This window comes from Acartia tonsa, chromosome 4 (assembly GCF_053477335.1).
Source record: "Acartia tonsa isolate MP-2025a chromosome 4, ASM5347733v1, whole genome shotgun sequence".
Taxonomy (NCBI): Eukaryota; Metazoa; Arthropoda; class Copepoda; order Calanoida; family Acartiidae; genus Acartia; species Acartia tonsa.
The window spans coordinates 40,319,590-40,335,429 of NC_137263.1; the positions used below are offsets into that span (position 1 = coordinate 40,319,590).

General features: G+C 32.0%; 2 protein-coding genes across 2 annotated transcripts in view; both read right to left on the reverse strand.

Annotated features, from left to right (window-relative positions):
* Positions 1-315: 315 nt before the first annotated feature.
* The window catches only part of LOC145317199 (NADP-dependent alcohol dehydrogenase C 1-like), a 122,382-nt gene continuing 106,857 nt past the window's right edge, over positions 316-15,840 (reverse strand). Inside the window, exon 8 of the mRNA XM_080158163.1 lies at positions 316-395. The gene's annotated coding sequence lies outside the window, so the exon portion shown is untranslated. The remainder of the gene's footprint in view (positions 396-15,840) is intronic.
* The window catches only part of uzip (beta-pore-forming protein unzipped), a 265,056-nt gene continuing 260,158 nt past the window's right edge, over positions 10,943-15,840 (reverse strand). Inside the window, exons 7-9 of the mRNA XM_080158155.1 lie at positions 15,303-15,477; positions 14,790-14,988; positions 10,943-12,572 (exon numbers count right to left, since the gene is read on the reverse strand). Coding sequence (XP_080014281.1) covers positions 11,973-12,572; positions 14,790-14,988; positions 15,303-15,477 — 974 coding nt within the window. The 3' untranslated portion in view covers positions 10,943-11,972. The remainder of the gene's footprint in view (positions 12,573-14,789; positions 14,989-15,302; positions 15,478-15,840) is intronic.

Genomic DNA, 15,840 nt, shown 5'->3' on the forward strand with positions numbered 1-15,840 from the left:
CTATTTTACAGGATAGTGTAAGGTTTGCAGAACAGCTGCTTCTTGACTGCTTTAAAGCAGTTTTTACATTCTGTATTTTAAATTTGTTTAGTTCTTTATTAATACAAGATTTTTTTCTTTCAACAGTTTGTGCACTTTTAAGCATTTAAAATATTTTCTCGTATTCATTCGAATCCGGTGGATAGGAACCGGTTCTCATCCATACGAAAAAACTATGTCTAGCATCGTATTATATCCAGTTTTCTACGAATATAGAAATGTACAATCACAAGATAAAACTAGTTTTTTAGCCGGTGCCTTCGGCACCACGGGGTTAAAAAAACTAGTTTTAATCTTATAATTGTACATTCTATATCCGCGGAAAGCCGTTTATAATACGATACGAGAAATAACTATTAACAAATCTTTTACTTTGTTATTACCATATGTGGTGTGAATCAGGGAGTAAGGGAGGGGACAATGGGCAGTTAATTCAATTTTATAGTTGTGACCCTTTAAGGTTGAAAACCCAGATATTTCCAGATAAAACAAGTATTTGCAATATAGCAACCTTTAGTGGAAAGTTTTGACTTTTTGAATTGTTTTTAATTCGAAATGCACCATCCTTAAACTGATGCTTTGCTACAAGCCTTTGATTCTAGAGATCAAAACCCTTGTTTACAATTTATTTCCATAATTGTTATTATCTAAACTTCGGAAAATTAAGGAAACATACCATTTTACTTTTACAACATCTTTTACCCAAATTTTTTTATTGTATTTATTAAAAAGCTTAGACATGAAAAAGCCTTTAAATAATTATATTACAAAACTTACTAAAACAATTACCTTCCTACAGAACTTTTAACTCAAGTTACTTCATTTAACGAAATAAAAATGAGATACCTTGCGTTAAAATTTCATACTACATAAATAAAATAGTTGAGAACATAAGTAAATCTTAATTTTAAAGATCTTAAGGTTTAAGTAACATATCTTAGGATAACTGGTAGCTGCGCTCCTAGCATCCAGGACAGAAAAATAAAATAACACCATCTTGAGATTTTAATGATAAACAAACCTTGAACAACTCAGGACTTCGTGAATTTTCGCTAAAATTTTGAAATTAATCGGATCATTAATTACAGAAATATTAAGCTAAAGACAAAAAACTTTTGCCTTTACAATAAATCAATAAGAAACATCTAACATGTCTAAAGTAACGAAAAGAGCTAACCGTTACGGACGTACAAATGTGCGGGACCTAATTATAGGAAGGCTTTGCTCATAATAACTAATAATCTTAATATAATTTCTTTCTACAACGCACTAATCGGAATGAATTAACATTAAACAAGAATTAGATATAAAAAATGTAATGATTCAATTTACAAAATAATTTTCAAAATCAAAATATTCTGTCTGCTTGTTATTGTTTATCTTTTTGTTGACGCGCTAGTTTGCCGCGAGATTATGCATCATTTTGCGTGACGTCATTCATAATTGGTCCCCAAGATTGGTTAGAAACTGCTAAATTCTTGCAGGTTCCCTTTAAGCCAGTCCTTAAAGTCTGAGACTCCTAAAAATTGAATATTCGATCCATTGTCCCCTCCCTTACTCCCTGGGTGTGAATTACTTTGAATAGGATTATTTGGCTACTCCATTTATTTTCTCAGGTCAAAACATCAACCTAATCAATACATCAGCCAAACATACATGTAAGTACTTTTTAGTAGCGAAATTTCATTATAATACGGGAAAGTATGTTTGTCTGTTTATAGTTTCAACGGTCACGTAACAATATTAGATATATTTTTTTATTATTTCCATTACAACTAACAACACACTTTTAAAAAGGTTGGTGACATTGGACTGCAAATTTAAATTATCTAAAGATATTATAATCAGAATCTATCACTACTTTAATTCTATGAGAATTTTATCAATTTTTTGGATTAAACAAGCTTTCCCTCCAATTATTTTAATTCATAGAAATGGTAGTTTTGTTTATCATAATTAGTTGTATACATCATTCAATATATTTTTTTTTATACATTTAGGGTATGCAAAAAAATGCGGACATTCCTAAAATTTTAACTGCGCGGCTTGGGTTAATAGTAGAAAAATACTACGCATACCGTTAGAACCACTATGAACTCGTTTTTTTGGAAATATAAGAATGGTTTTAATATCCCTGTTTATACTAGAGGCATTTAAAGCAAGTTGCTACTGTATTTTCAAAAATATTATAAACTAGTTGCTACGCTACTTATGAAATAATTGTTGTTGGTTAGAAAGCAAATGAGGATGACAAATCTGGTATCAATTATGCATTACCAGAGGAAATATACACTTGAACTTTCTTGGTATATCCTCTAAGAATCCAAGGTGATTGGTCTTGTCACACATTATACTAAAAACGTTAAAATGGTTCCATTGCTTTTATTTCCGACTAGGCGTAAGACGATAATGTTTTTAGATGGAATTGCCTAAAATTTGATTTTTTTTTTTTTTAAATACAGTTCAATAAGGTAACTGGTTTGAACTGATTTGAGAAATTATTTTTGTGCATTACAGAACACACGCTGCATGCAATAATTAGAAGCTCCAAACAATAGCTTAGAAAATATATAGAATTTGCTCAATAAAATTCAGCCATTGGGGTATAAAAAAAAACATAAAATAATGCCCATCATCGATCATCAAAGTGCAATTGAACTCGAATTTAATTAAAGTTTTGATATTTGACTTAGTTGGTGTGTTGTCAATTCCGCACACCAATGACATTAGTACCAACATTACCACAACACAAAATGCCTCTCCTGTTTTTCTTAAAATCACCATTGCGGATGTGTGAAACACTTGTGCATGGGATATTAAACTGCGCACATTTCATTTTTGCACGATCATGAATTTGTTAACAATTTGACAGAACTGATCTTGAATACGTTACAAGTACAAAAGAATTAAGGTGTCTTTAAAAACAAAATGCACACTTTATGTGTAATTGAAATCACACTATTTGAGTTACTATTAAAAGTAACAGTTTCTATGAATTGTGTCTGGATGATTTATAAATTACATGGCAATGTTCTTTTCATAAAGACAAACTTAAACAATTGAGTAAACTATTTATAACACAGTTTTTAACCATGTTATCTTATTTGTAGGCTAAAAAACCTTTTGATTTTGTTTTAGGTTGTTCCAAACTATCTTTGTCCTAATTTTTCAACCAATATTTTTGATTCAAAGAGAATTAATTTGGTTTATCATCATTGCATTGGGTGGGTACATCATTATATCGAATATAGTCTTATCCCTTAAGATCCCTGATTTTAGCACAGCTCTGTTTGGTTTTCCAAAAGGAATAATGTTACATGGTTTAATTATTGTTTCTGCGAAACTTTTGAGTGGAGTTAAAAATACATGCAAAGCAAACAATGTTCAAATTAATTTCAAAAAAACTATGTTCGGTCTATTGTTCTATCCTAAAACGAAACATAGATGATGTCTGTCTATTGGTCAAGCCAAAGTTTGTGTGTATGTCTGAAGCTAAAATTTTTGCTAACCGATGGACTGATATGGTTCTCCGCTTTACTGTGAAGCTTTTTATAGGTCCAGAGATAGTTTATAACTAATTTGTGGAATTGTACCAAAAGTAAAAAATACTTTTTCTTTTCGAAACAAAAAATATTTTGTCCTTAGAGGCGTCCATGGGCGTAGCCGCCACAAGTGAACTATTAAATTTGGAACTTACATACCAAGCAAATGACAAACTTTCCTTTACTGTACGTTCAAAATAGGCCTTAAATTATTCTGCTTGCCTACTTCTTAACTAATTTGTTTGCTCCTACTGATCATTATCAACTATGGTTTTAAATAATAATTGTCTGTCCATATATTTTAGGACATTATAAAAATAGAGTCCCTTAAACCGCCAAAAAATTATTAAAAAAATTACTTTCAAAATATAATTTCAGTATATTTGTTTCAATTTGCCTTTCCTAATAAAATCTAACTATTATTATCTAACTTAAATCTAGTTCGGAATTTGTTTTTAAAAAAAAGTATTGGCGGTTGACGAGCCGCGTATAAATTGAATAGAATGATCTGAATAGTTTTATATCGTTAGAATATTAATTAAAGCTCCTTTAGATTATTATCTTTTCTTTCAATTGTTTTTGGGTTTGAATAAAAAAGACAAAGAAATGATTTCTGAATAAAACTATCACGTAACAAGGCTGACAACATCCATAAAAGCGAGTTGCTTCGCTTATAACATTATACTTTGTTGTCTCAGGAATCAACATACCAAAAATCAGATCAGTCGGATGATTAGATCATATAAAAATTTGTTGTTAAAAAAGTAAAAAAAAACATGTTTAAAATGGACGTACGGACATTCTTGTAATGATTATAGAGTTTCTACGCTTTCTAAATTGTACCTAAATAACTACTACAGAAATCATCATGCAAAGTTTGGAATCGATAGGACAATTCTAACCTGTTTAAATAAACTAAAAAAGCTATCCGTTTGTGACGGACGGACGGACGGACCGACCCTAATTATAGAAAAGCTTCGCTTTTAAAATGAGGAATAAAGGCAACAGAATCAATAAAGTGTTTTAGATAGTTAGAATTCTTTAATTCTATATCAGGGGGATATCATTTTAATTTCTATTGACCTCTTAGAAATAATATATGTATAGATATAGATAGTCCATCTGACCCCAAAATTCGTCAAACTTAAGAAGAGATTCTTATCAGACTCCTTTATTTATTTTTTACCTTCAAGTAATTCTAGCAACGATATTTTTAAGAATCTAATTCATTTTTTAGAAAGCTAATTTTATCCAAAGAAATTCAACTATTTATTAATAACTAACTTATTATAGGTTTTTACTTGTGCTTTACTAAGAAATGTCACTATTTATGCAAACAAAATCTGTACAAAATTTCAACCAATACCATGGCCGGGTTGTTCTTCAACTGTTATACTATTGGCTGATTTAAAGAGTATGTCTCTAGATTATCTCTATTATTGACCTATACTTAACTTGTTTTTTTTATTATAATCGTCATCTCTTTCTAATGTAAAAAGTTGTATCGTTGTTACTTGTTGAATACCTAATTAGACGTACAGCTTCATTTTAATAACAGTCAAACATTTTGTTAACAAGGATAATTTTGTCCATAAGTAGCGCAGCAACAACTAATCAAAAATATTTTAGATAAAATAGAAGAGGAAATTAAAATATAGCAATAAACTATGGGGAACCTTTTTGTAAGAGTGCTTTTAACAAGAATTAAAAAATCCATTTTAGATTATATTGTGCAAAAGGATTAAAACGTGGCTCATGGTCAATTACATACGTCTTGTTATTACACAGTGGCGTGCACAGCCATTCACTAGGGGGGTGAAACCTTTAAGGGGGGGGGGGTATCTTATTTCATGTAGGTGTTAGTGTTTGTTTTTAAATAGATATACGGAATTTCCTAATTATAGAAAGCCTTGCTCTTAAACTAAAGAATAATGCTATCTTTGTTTGATGTAAAAAAGAAAAGAAAATCCGGGGAATATAGTCTAGAGAAGAAAGTGACATATACAGAGAAAACTAAGCAATAAAAAAGGAACAATAAAACTAAAGTTAGGGTTTCTAAAATAATATCCTTATTTAAAAGTAACAGGATTTCAATCTGTATGTGTGTCTATCTGTACCGAAGGATCTCGCTAATCGCTGAAAATATATGGTTTTTCTTTACAATATAGATTCCCGCAGGTCATGGGAAGGTTGATAACTACTTTACCCTCCCAAGAGAAATCGCCCTCTCCAACTTGTTTTTAACTAAAATATAAAATGAAGGGGGGGGGGGGGAGGTCAAGTGTAATTTTCTATTCTTGCAAGCAATAAACAATGAAGAAAAAATTAACTGAAGGTCTTTCAAAAGCACAACTCTATATTAGAATAGTAAGACACTTGTTATATAATAAAGAATAGACCGTGTTAAATCTTAGAATAATAATAAGATAGAAAGAAATAGGGCTAATTATGACGCATCAAGTTTTTAATTTTAATGTAAGGAACATAGCTATTCCAAAATAAAAAAAAGCTTGACTGGACAAACGGACAGAGTGAGTTTTAGACCAAATGTTTATTGGTCGTCGCTTCGCTACTAAAAATACCAAGAAAAGTTCATATTTTCATAAAACCTTATTTTAATATCCAGTAATTTTATTTTGTAGTAAATAAGCTACCTGTTCATGTTTCTACGGAGTTACATGACGTTCTTGCTTTCATTTCAAGTCAAAACAAGAGTAAAGGTCTTAAATTGACAACAGACAAAAGAATAGTTATTTATTGTATCGTATTATAGACAGCTTTCTGCGGATATTATAATGAGAAATTATGCGATTAAAACCAGTTTTGTTGGAACCAAGGGGCCGAAGGCCTGGGCTAACTGGTATTAATTTTATGATTTTTATTTTATTATTCATAGAAAATTGGCTGTAATACGATGATATTGTACATGATTTTATAGTATGACGTGGATCCGGTTCTAATCCATCGGATTCTATTCGGTTTCGAAGCCATACTGGAAAATGAAATAAAAACTTGTTTAGAGAAGAATAAGCCTGGGGAAGATACTAAACAAAGTTTATTTTGCAGTCCCCCCTAGATAAAAACACTCAACTTTTTTTATGAACTTTTGTTAAGTAATTGTAAAAAGAATGCGCTTCTTGAACGAAAGGAAATGTAGAATGTATAGGAAGAAAAATATTTTAGTTTCTCATATAAAATTGATTAAAGAACTAATTAAAGAACATTTCATTTAAATATTGTATTAAAAATCTCAATACAAATGTACTGATTAGCTAAATACATTTTATTGAATTGTATTGCAATGTTGATTTAAATGCTATTGTCCTTTATCTTCGGTATTTAAAGGCTTTTAACTATATCGCAGGGATCTAAGGGGGTAAGACAATGGCCGATAAATTGTTGTATATCCCCAATGATGTTACACAAAACTACCACTTCTGTAGATTAAGATTAGTTGTTGAAGCGTTTGAACGCTTAGCCTAGATAATAAACCAATCAAAATTCAAAAGTCCCCAAAGTTGTTAGGCCGACGAATAAAAAAACGTTATTATAAAACTTTAGGGACTAGTGTAATAAACAACGCATTGTCCCCTCTCTCTCTGCAATTACGAGTATACCCGTATGTTGAACAAATTTGGATGCTATAAAAGCACTTACAACAAGAAAATAGAATTTTGTTGTAAACGTCAAGACAAATTATACAATGAGACCCCTTTTATGGACTCAAAATTTTACTTTCCCTAAAACCTACTTTGGACCTCATATCTCCCCCACCCCCCTTAAAAAACCTATACATATATTATTGCGGTGCGGATCATATCTCTAACGGGGTACTATCACAGCAGGGCTCTTATGACCTTTACTTAATCGTAATCCCATCCACCTTAAAATACGCATCATGGCAAGCTTTTCAAAAGTTTATTTGTGGTCCACGTGCGTTTTCAGGTAAACTGCCGACTAAACGTTTAAAGCTTTCGATAAGATTACTATTTCTCTATTTATCAACGTTCTCATTTTAGCAGCGCAGCTACTTTATTACATAACAGGGTCTGTCTGTACGTCCATCTGTTTATCACATAGAAATGAAACTGGCTCGCATGACACATTACAAACTGTCCCAATTTTGTATAACTTTTGCGGAACATGTCCCAGTTACGTCATATTTTTCTTTCCCAAAAAAGGGAAAGGGGAAAGAAAAAAAGGGAAGGGGGGAAGAAAAAAGAGATGGGAGAAAAGGGGGTTTTCCCCATCTCTTTTGAAGAGATTTTCTTCCCCCCTTCTCTTTTTCGGGAAAGAAAAATATGACGTAACTAGGACATGTTCCGCAAAAGTTATACAAAATTGGGACAGTTTGTAATGTGTCGGCTCGCATGCACACACACACACACACACACACAGAGACTAGTACACACATATTCTCATATATTTATTTATAAATCCCTCATATATATATATTATTTCAATTAATCTGTATTGCAATTTAATGTTCTTTTCACATTCAAAAGTTTTCTACTACGTTACATGTTGAAATAATTGTTCTTGCTAACCTAAGCTCAACTAATGTAAAATTGGTTGTATAAGTTAAAAGCAGCAATGCTTTTCTACTAAAGTATTTTGTCTAGTTCTATCTGTTGACGTGAAATGAAAGAAAATGGGAGGGGAGGTTATTTTTTCTTCTCTAAATTATTTTTTCTCTTTCTATCTATCTCACTCTCGCTCATACATCTTATCTCTATCTCCCCTCTCTCTTTCATTTTCTCTTTCAACATGCAACCCTGGGATTGGATCAGAATTGAATTTAACTTTAAAGTTTAAACCTATAACGAACTTTTTCTTAGTTTCATGAACTTCGCCACTAGTCGATCTAATCATTTTGTTTTTATTTCTTTCTAAAAATTTGTAGTCATTTTAAAATTTTTAGAAGTATATTTGAAAAGCTTTGCAACTTTTTATTATTTTTGTCCTTGTTTTAACAGACTAAATTGTTTAAAGTGGCAACTCCCCTGTTAAGAAACAGTTGGCAGGTGTAAATTAAGTGTTTTCTTTATTTAATAATCTAAAGCTCAACATTAAGTGGCTATGATAATGTATATTAGGCAATATTTATTGCATAGCTACAGATGAAAAGACAATTAAATTATTTTTGAAAAAACTGTAGCATAATCCTAATTTGATTTTTGCAGGAAGAAAAGGTATACAGGACCTAACTCTGTTTTTTTTCATTGAAAATTTGAAACTTTAACATCAAGAATTTTGGTTTTATAATGATTATTCAACTAATTCCAAATATTCTATCAAAAAACAACTGAGATATATAAAGGTTTCTAGCAGATAACACATACATACAGTCAGAGTAGGAAATTAAAATATGTTTGGATCTTGGACAAAGTAGCCTCGGACAAAGTAGCAACCGGACATTTACTTAGGAAAAGTAGCCTCCACTGTTAATGAAGGTCATAGCCGCAGCGCTCGGCCTTTGGCCTGCCTAGCCGCGGGCGCTAGGCCCCCTAGCCTATAACCTAACCTAACCTATGTATGAATGATTAATGTTCATTAACTTATTTATAGTTTAGAATTTCGTGGTTTTTACAAAAAGTGGTTGGTAGATTTTTTTCAAAATTTTAATATTTTTTACATAATTTAGGTAAGGTTAGGTTAGGTTATAGGCAAGGGGGCGGAGCGCCCGCGGCTAGGCAGGCCAGGGGGCTGAGTGCTGCGCCCATGACCTTTATTAACAGTGGAGGCTACTTTCCTTAGTAGGCTACTTTGTCCCGAGGCTACTTTGTCCGGGTGCTACTTTGTCCGGAGGCTACTTTGTCCGAGGCTACTTTGTCCAAGATCCATATGTTTAGCACCCTCTGCGTGTTAAAAAAGACCAATAATTTTATTTCTACCTGAATAATCACTAATATTCCTGTCTTTTTTATATAATGTATAGTCTATTGTCCACATATGTCTGGTGTGTGGGTCAGATAAGTAAATGTAAGAAAGTAATCAACATAGTAATAAACTCTGAATAGACCACTTATCTTAACATTTTGTCTAGCTAGCAAAGGTCTCTAACTATATATCCAAGACTTTTTTTTAAGGGGAGCAAAGATACTCATTAATTTTCTTCTTAAATCAATTTGTTTACATTACATGCATATCGTTTCTACATTCTACATTCCTAAATACTTTTTATCGGTGATTCCTAGAACTATAGGGCACGACTAAAGAGCTTCTAAAAAGTTGTAAATAGTGATATTTTTAGTTTGGGTAATTTTTATTTGTTTATAAATGATCTTTATTCAAACATGTGATCTCTATGTTTATTATTCCGATTTTATCTGGTTTCTATAAGATTACTTCGTTTGCATAATGTAGATAGTTTTGCTTTTATGGATGTTCTTAATCTTGTTCTTTTTATGGTATCACACAAAAAAAACTACGTCCACATATTCTTTTTTCTACATATCATATGCTCTATAAGATTATAAATAGATTTTATAGTATAAAATATGTCTTATTCAAAGAACAAAGTTTTTTTTATAAAGTTACCTTTTAGCACTGCGTAAAAAGGACTTTTGAAAGTGAATGTCTATGTGTCTCTAAAACCTATAATATTTGTCTAAATCAAAAACTTCCTCAGTAAACAAGAAAAATAAAGACAATAAGACATCCTGCTACTTTTTACTGATGGGATTTTTAATATTACGAATTGATAGAGCTGAGAAAATACATTTATTGCTAGAACTGACTGAAAAAATTGTCCAAGATAACATTAATTGACTGTCACTTAAACTTTGACTTTAGTCCTCACTGCTGTAGAAAAACAGAACCTTACAAACGTTTTTGCATAATAAAAACAATATACATTTTAGGAAGGGCTGAATTTTACTTTCCGAAATACACTCTTAATATACCTAAAGTTTTCAGATTTCTAACCATGAGATATAGGATTATCATCCTTGTTTTACTTGCCCATATTATTCTTAAATCTCCCTATATAAATCAAATATCTTTTATGACATTACCAAATGACAGACATGCCAAAAAAGTATAACATATGTACTAGAATGGTCATAGTTTAGAATATTTTTTTTTTTAAGTTTCACAGCTAATACATCTCGTTGCTCCCATGCTCGTACGGACAGACGTAAAGGTGAATTATAGAGAAGCTTTGCTACTAAAAATAAGCAAAGCAGAACTGGACTCTTGAGTTTATAACTACATGTAGTTAGGTACATCTCTATTCTAAATCCAGCAATGGTAAGATATTTTTAAAACCACTTATACATATGTCAAGTTTCTAAAATAACTTTAGCTTTTAGGCCAAAAAGAAAAAAGGTTAACAAAGTTATTAGTTTAATCAAAACAAGTTTGTCAAAATAAAATTTATTTTATATCATATTTTAATACATTATAAAACTTTAATTTTATACAAATAAAGCACAAAATTTTTGTAATAAAACATGTATTGTTCTTTTAATTATTTAATTAAAAAACTTTGGATTTTTCCTTAAATCATTACTGAACCACAAAACCACTCCTCCAGATTAATTTTGAATAATATACATATAAATGAAAGGATTAATAATAAACATCGAAAAATTTCCCAAACATAGTTTTAAATGAAATATTTTCCTTATATCTAACCTAACCCGAGAAGTCGAAACAAAACCCCTTTTGAGCTGCTTTCAAACATAATTTGTGTAAGGGTTTGAGAGTTTTTCTGTGATTCAGTAACGATTGGAGATACTTTGAAGAAAAGTAATTTAAAATTAAAATTATTTCTTTAATTGTATGTATGACAGATATAACAAACAATATATTACCAGCCTTGAATAACAATTATTTATATTTGAATATTTAACATTAGTCAATACTTTTTAAAGAAAAATTATGAAATTAGTATATAATATTAATTAACTCTTAATAAAGAAATTTTAAGATTAAAAAATTTGTTTTTATACAATAACTATAATTACTTTTTATTTGGCCAAAAAGAGTATCTTAAATTAAATATTTTTTATTCTTAACAAATATTGTGATGATAATTAAAATTGTTGACTACTGAAGTGCTAAAGATAAAAACTATGTTTGCTATTATAGAGAGATCATATGAGGTTTATAATTCTATAGTTTGTCTATTTTTTTCAGGTTTACAATCCCCTGAATTTTCATTTGCATATAAACTATTTCTATTTCTAAGCATAAAATAAGAAAAAAGGAAAGATTGCTGTAAAATTTTTCTTAAAAAACGACTCTTTGGCCAAAATTAGGCTTTCATTTTAAAACATTTGATTACAAAATATTTATAATACTCTTTGCATTATGGATTATATGAGATAAATATGTAGAAATAAAATGCTCTGTATAATGTAATAATAACAATAAACTTTGTCAAAACTAACCTAAGATGTATAAATATTTAGAAATTAATGTAACCAGCGTTAGAGCTATCAAAATATCACCATTAACTGTCCTTAACTTTATTCCCGCTGCGCTGTGGTCGTACTTTGCCGCGCTAAACATCACCTTTTCGCGCGGCGAGTCGTCTTCGACGGGATAAAACTTGCGCAACGGGTTTGGTTTGGCAGACGTGGGCACCGTCGGCGGGTACAACGTGGCGGGAAGCTCTTCAGTTGTCGTCTTTGCATTCTCCCCCTCGTTCTCCTCTCCACTTTCTTTGTTGGTGTCAGTGGATACCATCGACATAGGCGTGCCAAGAGGCACCACCATATTATCATTATTTAAAGATTGCTGACTAGATACTAACATGTCTTTTTTTGGCTGGTTATTATTTTTAATTGTCACTGGTTTGACCGGCGGCTTAGCTGGGGCGGGCAGGCCGGTTTCAATATATTGTCGGTCAATGTATCTGACCCGAATGTCTGTGAGGGAGGTGTGACGTAGGTCACCCTCGATTTGAACCGGTTTTTCCACGCCATCCTCGTAGACCTGAGTGATGCTTGCTGAGTAAGGTGTCTCCCCTGTTTTCATAACTCCCTGAAAAGCAAAATCATTTTAATCCTTATATAATATTAACAGGATGTCTATGTGCCTATGTAATTGTACAAAAAATCTCGCTAACGGCTTGTTAGTTTTAGTTCTCTCTTTTACAGTGAAGCTTCTAATAGGTTCAGGGAAGTCTTTCATAAACTATTTTTAGGGGGGGGGGGATCCCTCCATCCTCCCAAGATAAATTGCCATTGGAAAAATATATCTATATATTAATTTGTAAAGAAAAGCGAAAACTCCCCCCTTCACTCATATAGAGGTCTCTAGGGGCGTAGCCGCTAGTATAAGTGATGTGTTTTTGTTGTTATTATAAAGGGGATGAAAACTGTACCCCATTTTCGAGTCAAGCATGACAAAAAGAATGTGTTGCTTAGAAACGGGTTACTTTAATATCAAAGCTACACTTTAATTCACCAGAATCTGAAATTCAAAGTCTTTTTACTGGAAAAGGATGAAAAAAAAAGTTAGATACATATTTATAGCAAGAAAAATAGACAGAAACTTCACTTTGAAAGACAGGTCCCAGGGTGTTTTTTTGCTATTTTTATTAGTTTTAAGTCTTTGGATTGTTTTAGGCTGTTTTTCTGCCTGCTCCCTCCCTCTTTCGTCCTTTTCTTTATATATTCTAAAATCAAATATTTGATATTTTTCTCAATGCTTTGACAAAAACAGCACAATATCAATGAATATCAAATCTCTTGGTGTTTGTGTTCAAAACTGTGGAAAATTAAAGGATATTTCTGTCAATTTTTGTGCAACAAGGATGAAAATAACCACAATGGTGCAGCCCACAATTTAGAAACAAATATATTTACTATATTGTGCCATTATTATTTTAACTTTATTAAGTCAAAACGAATCTAAATGTGTTACATTCAAGATGGACGTATTTTTAAATAACTATAGCGGCTACTCAGCTCCACAAAGCATCTGGAGGCATGGTAGGGGTAAATTTTAAATGGGGGGGGGGGGGTTAAAATGAAAAAAAATTTTGGGGTGCGGGGGGGGTAATCGCCCAATTACCCCCCTCCCCCCCTTGGACGTCTATGACTCTATGTACTTCATATAATAGGATTATATAGAAAATTGGCAATGCATTAACAATTATTTTAATTACATTCATATTGCTGAATCCTAAAAATACAACGTACTTGTTTGTCCCTCTGACATTATCATAGACCGAGTAAATTTGTTTGGAAAAGCTTCGCTGTTAAAAATGTTGAAAATCAAATTCAATATGTCAAATATATATTAAATTTAGGATTCCGGCTGACCTACTTACAGTTACAGTTACCCTGTCAACTTTAGGTGCCGTTATTATATCAACAGAAAACTATAACCTTTGCTATTTTTGGAATTGCGTTATTTTATAGAAATAGGATTAAAAAAGGGCATAAAGTTGATTTAAATTTCAGGTAAAATAGATCCTATAACGCAGGTCGATGGTAAATCAATCCTTCAATTAAATTCCAGTTATATTTACAGTTTGTATAGCGACCCAATACTTCAAGACTTGACAGGATTGTTTGTAAAATTCAAACATTTCTCAAGTATTCAATTATTTATAGATTTGTTTTTTTGCGAGGAATTTGTAAAATTTAGCAAAACTGAATCTGAATTTGAATTAGAATTGTGACTGTTATTGAAGATTGAAAAAAAATTAATAGTGGTTGGTTAATAACAGGATATTGTTTACAATTTTAATTATTATCTAATATGCTAAAGAAATGAATTTATGAATTTATGTACAACATCTAACACTGAGTTCCTAGTTCAATTACTTCGTACGGGCGATGCTGCTGTCCATGACACTATAACGACAGGTCCAACAACTTAGGATAACTAAGGGGAGCCAAATATCTCCTTTTATTCCAAACACCCGTTGTATTAGGTTAAGGAATACAAATCAGACAACCAGTTCTGTTATTGAACGATCATTGCCTGGAAGTCCTTAATGTGTACTGTAATGAGTTGCACCTGTTTTGGGCCCAGACATTCTATTACTACTACTAATATCATGCACCTGACATAGCAGTAGTAAGAACCATTTTTAGCGTTTTTAGTTATGACGCGGTGTTAAGCCGAGATTCTAACCTACCACCTCCCCCCAATGATGAGCGGATGCGCTACTTGTTGAGACACGGTCGCGTGTCTGAACAATGAGTAGCTGTACTTTGAAAATCAAAAGGAACAAAAAGTTTATACCTGTACAGTGACAAGGATCTTAGTGCCTGGCTGCAGCTCTATTCCAACATCCACTCCGTCCGCCAGTTCTCCCGCCCACTGAGTGCCCCAGGCGAAGGTGACCTCTGTGTTGTTGTACAGCCTGGAGACTGTTGATAGGCCACGAATTGTACCTGGTACATGGCCCCAGTACTGGGATACGTCCACAGAATAGTCCAGTCTATAAAAAGTAGAGCTTTTATTATCCTATACAATAATTCTATTGTATAAAGTAGTAAGATCTTTTGATTATTCGTTAAGATCTCGATAGCCGCTAAACCGATTAAGTTCTCCATTTTAGGAAAATTTAAGAAAGGTCCTAGGGTGGTTTTTGGATATCTCATTTATAAATTTAAGTCTTTGGATGGTTCAAGCCTGTTTCAGCTGCCTTCTCCAAGAGGTTTAAGAAGAAACATAATTAAAAGAACTGATTTTCATTCTTACAAACATTCACAAAAAATATAGATTAGTCATGAAAATATAAATGAAGCTAACCTGGCGCCGACATAATCCCAGTCATGAGCTGTATCCTGGTGGTTGGCAGCAGCGTCCTCTGGGCTCACATACAGCGCATCCTTGGGATCTTCCATCTCTCTGGTCAACCACAACTCCCCCAGGCTCACCATGCTCAACTCTGTCTTCTCTTTCAACGTGTTCAACTTTATCTTATCTAAATAATATATTAGTTATTTAGCATCGTATTATAGACAGCTTTCCGTTAATATTAAAATGAAAAATTATACGTTTAAAACCATTTTTGTTAACCCCGAGGGAGACGGCTTAGGGTAACAAAGCTGGTAATAATTTTATGATTATTTTAATATTCGTGGAAAATTGTATGTAATACGATGCTATTCATGATTTTTAGGTAAGGCTGAGAACCGGTTCATATTCATCTGTTATTAATAGGTTTCAGAAATACTGGAGAAAAAAAAACATTAATATATAGTTAATATGTACCCTCACGAAAAAGACGTATTAAATCTCTAAATCTTTGTCTTAAGATCTCTTTAACGGCAGAAACTGATTTCTT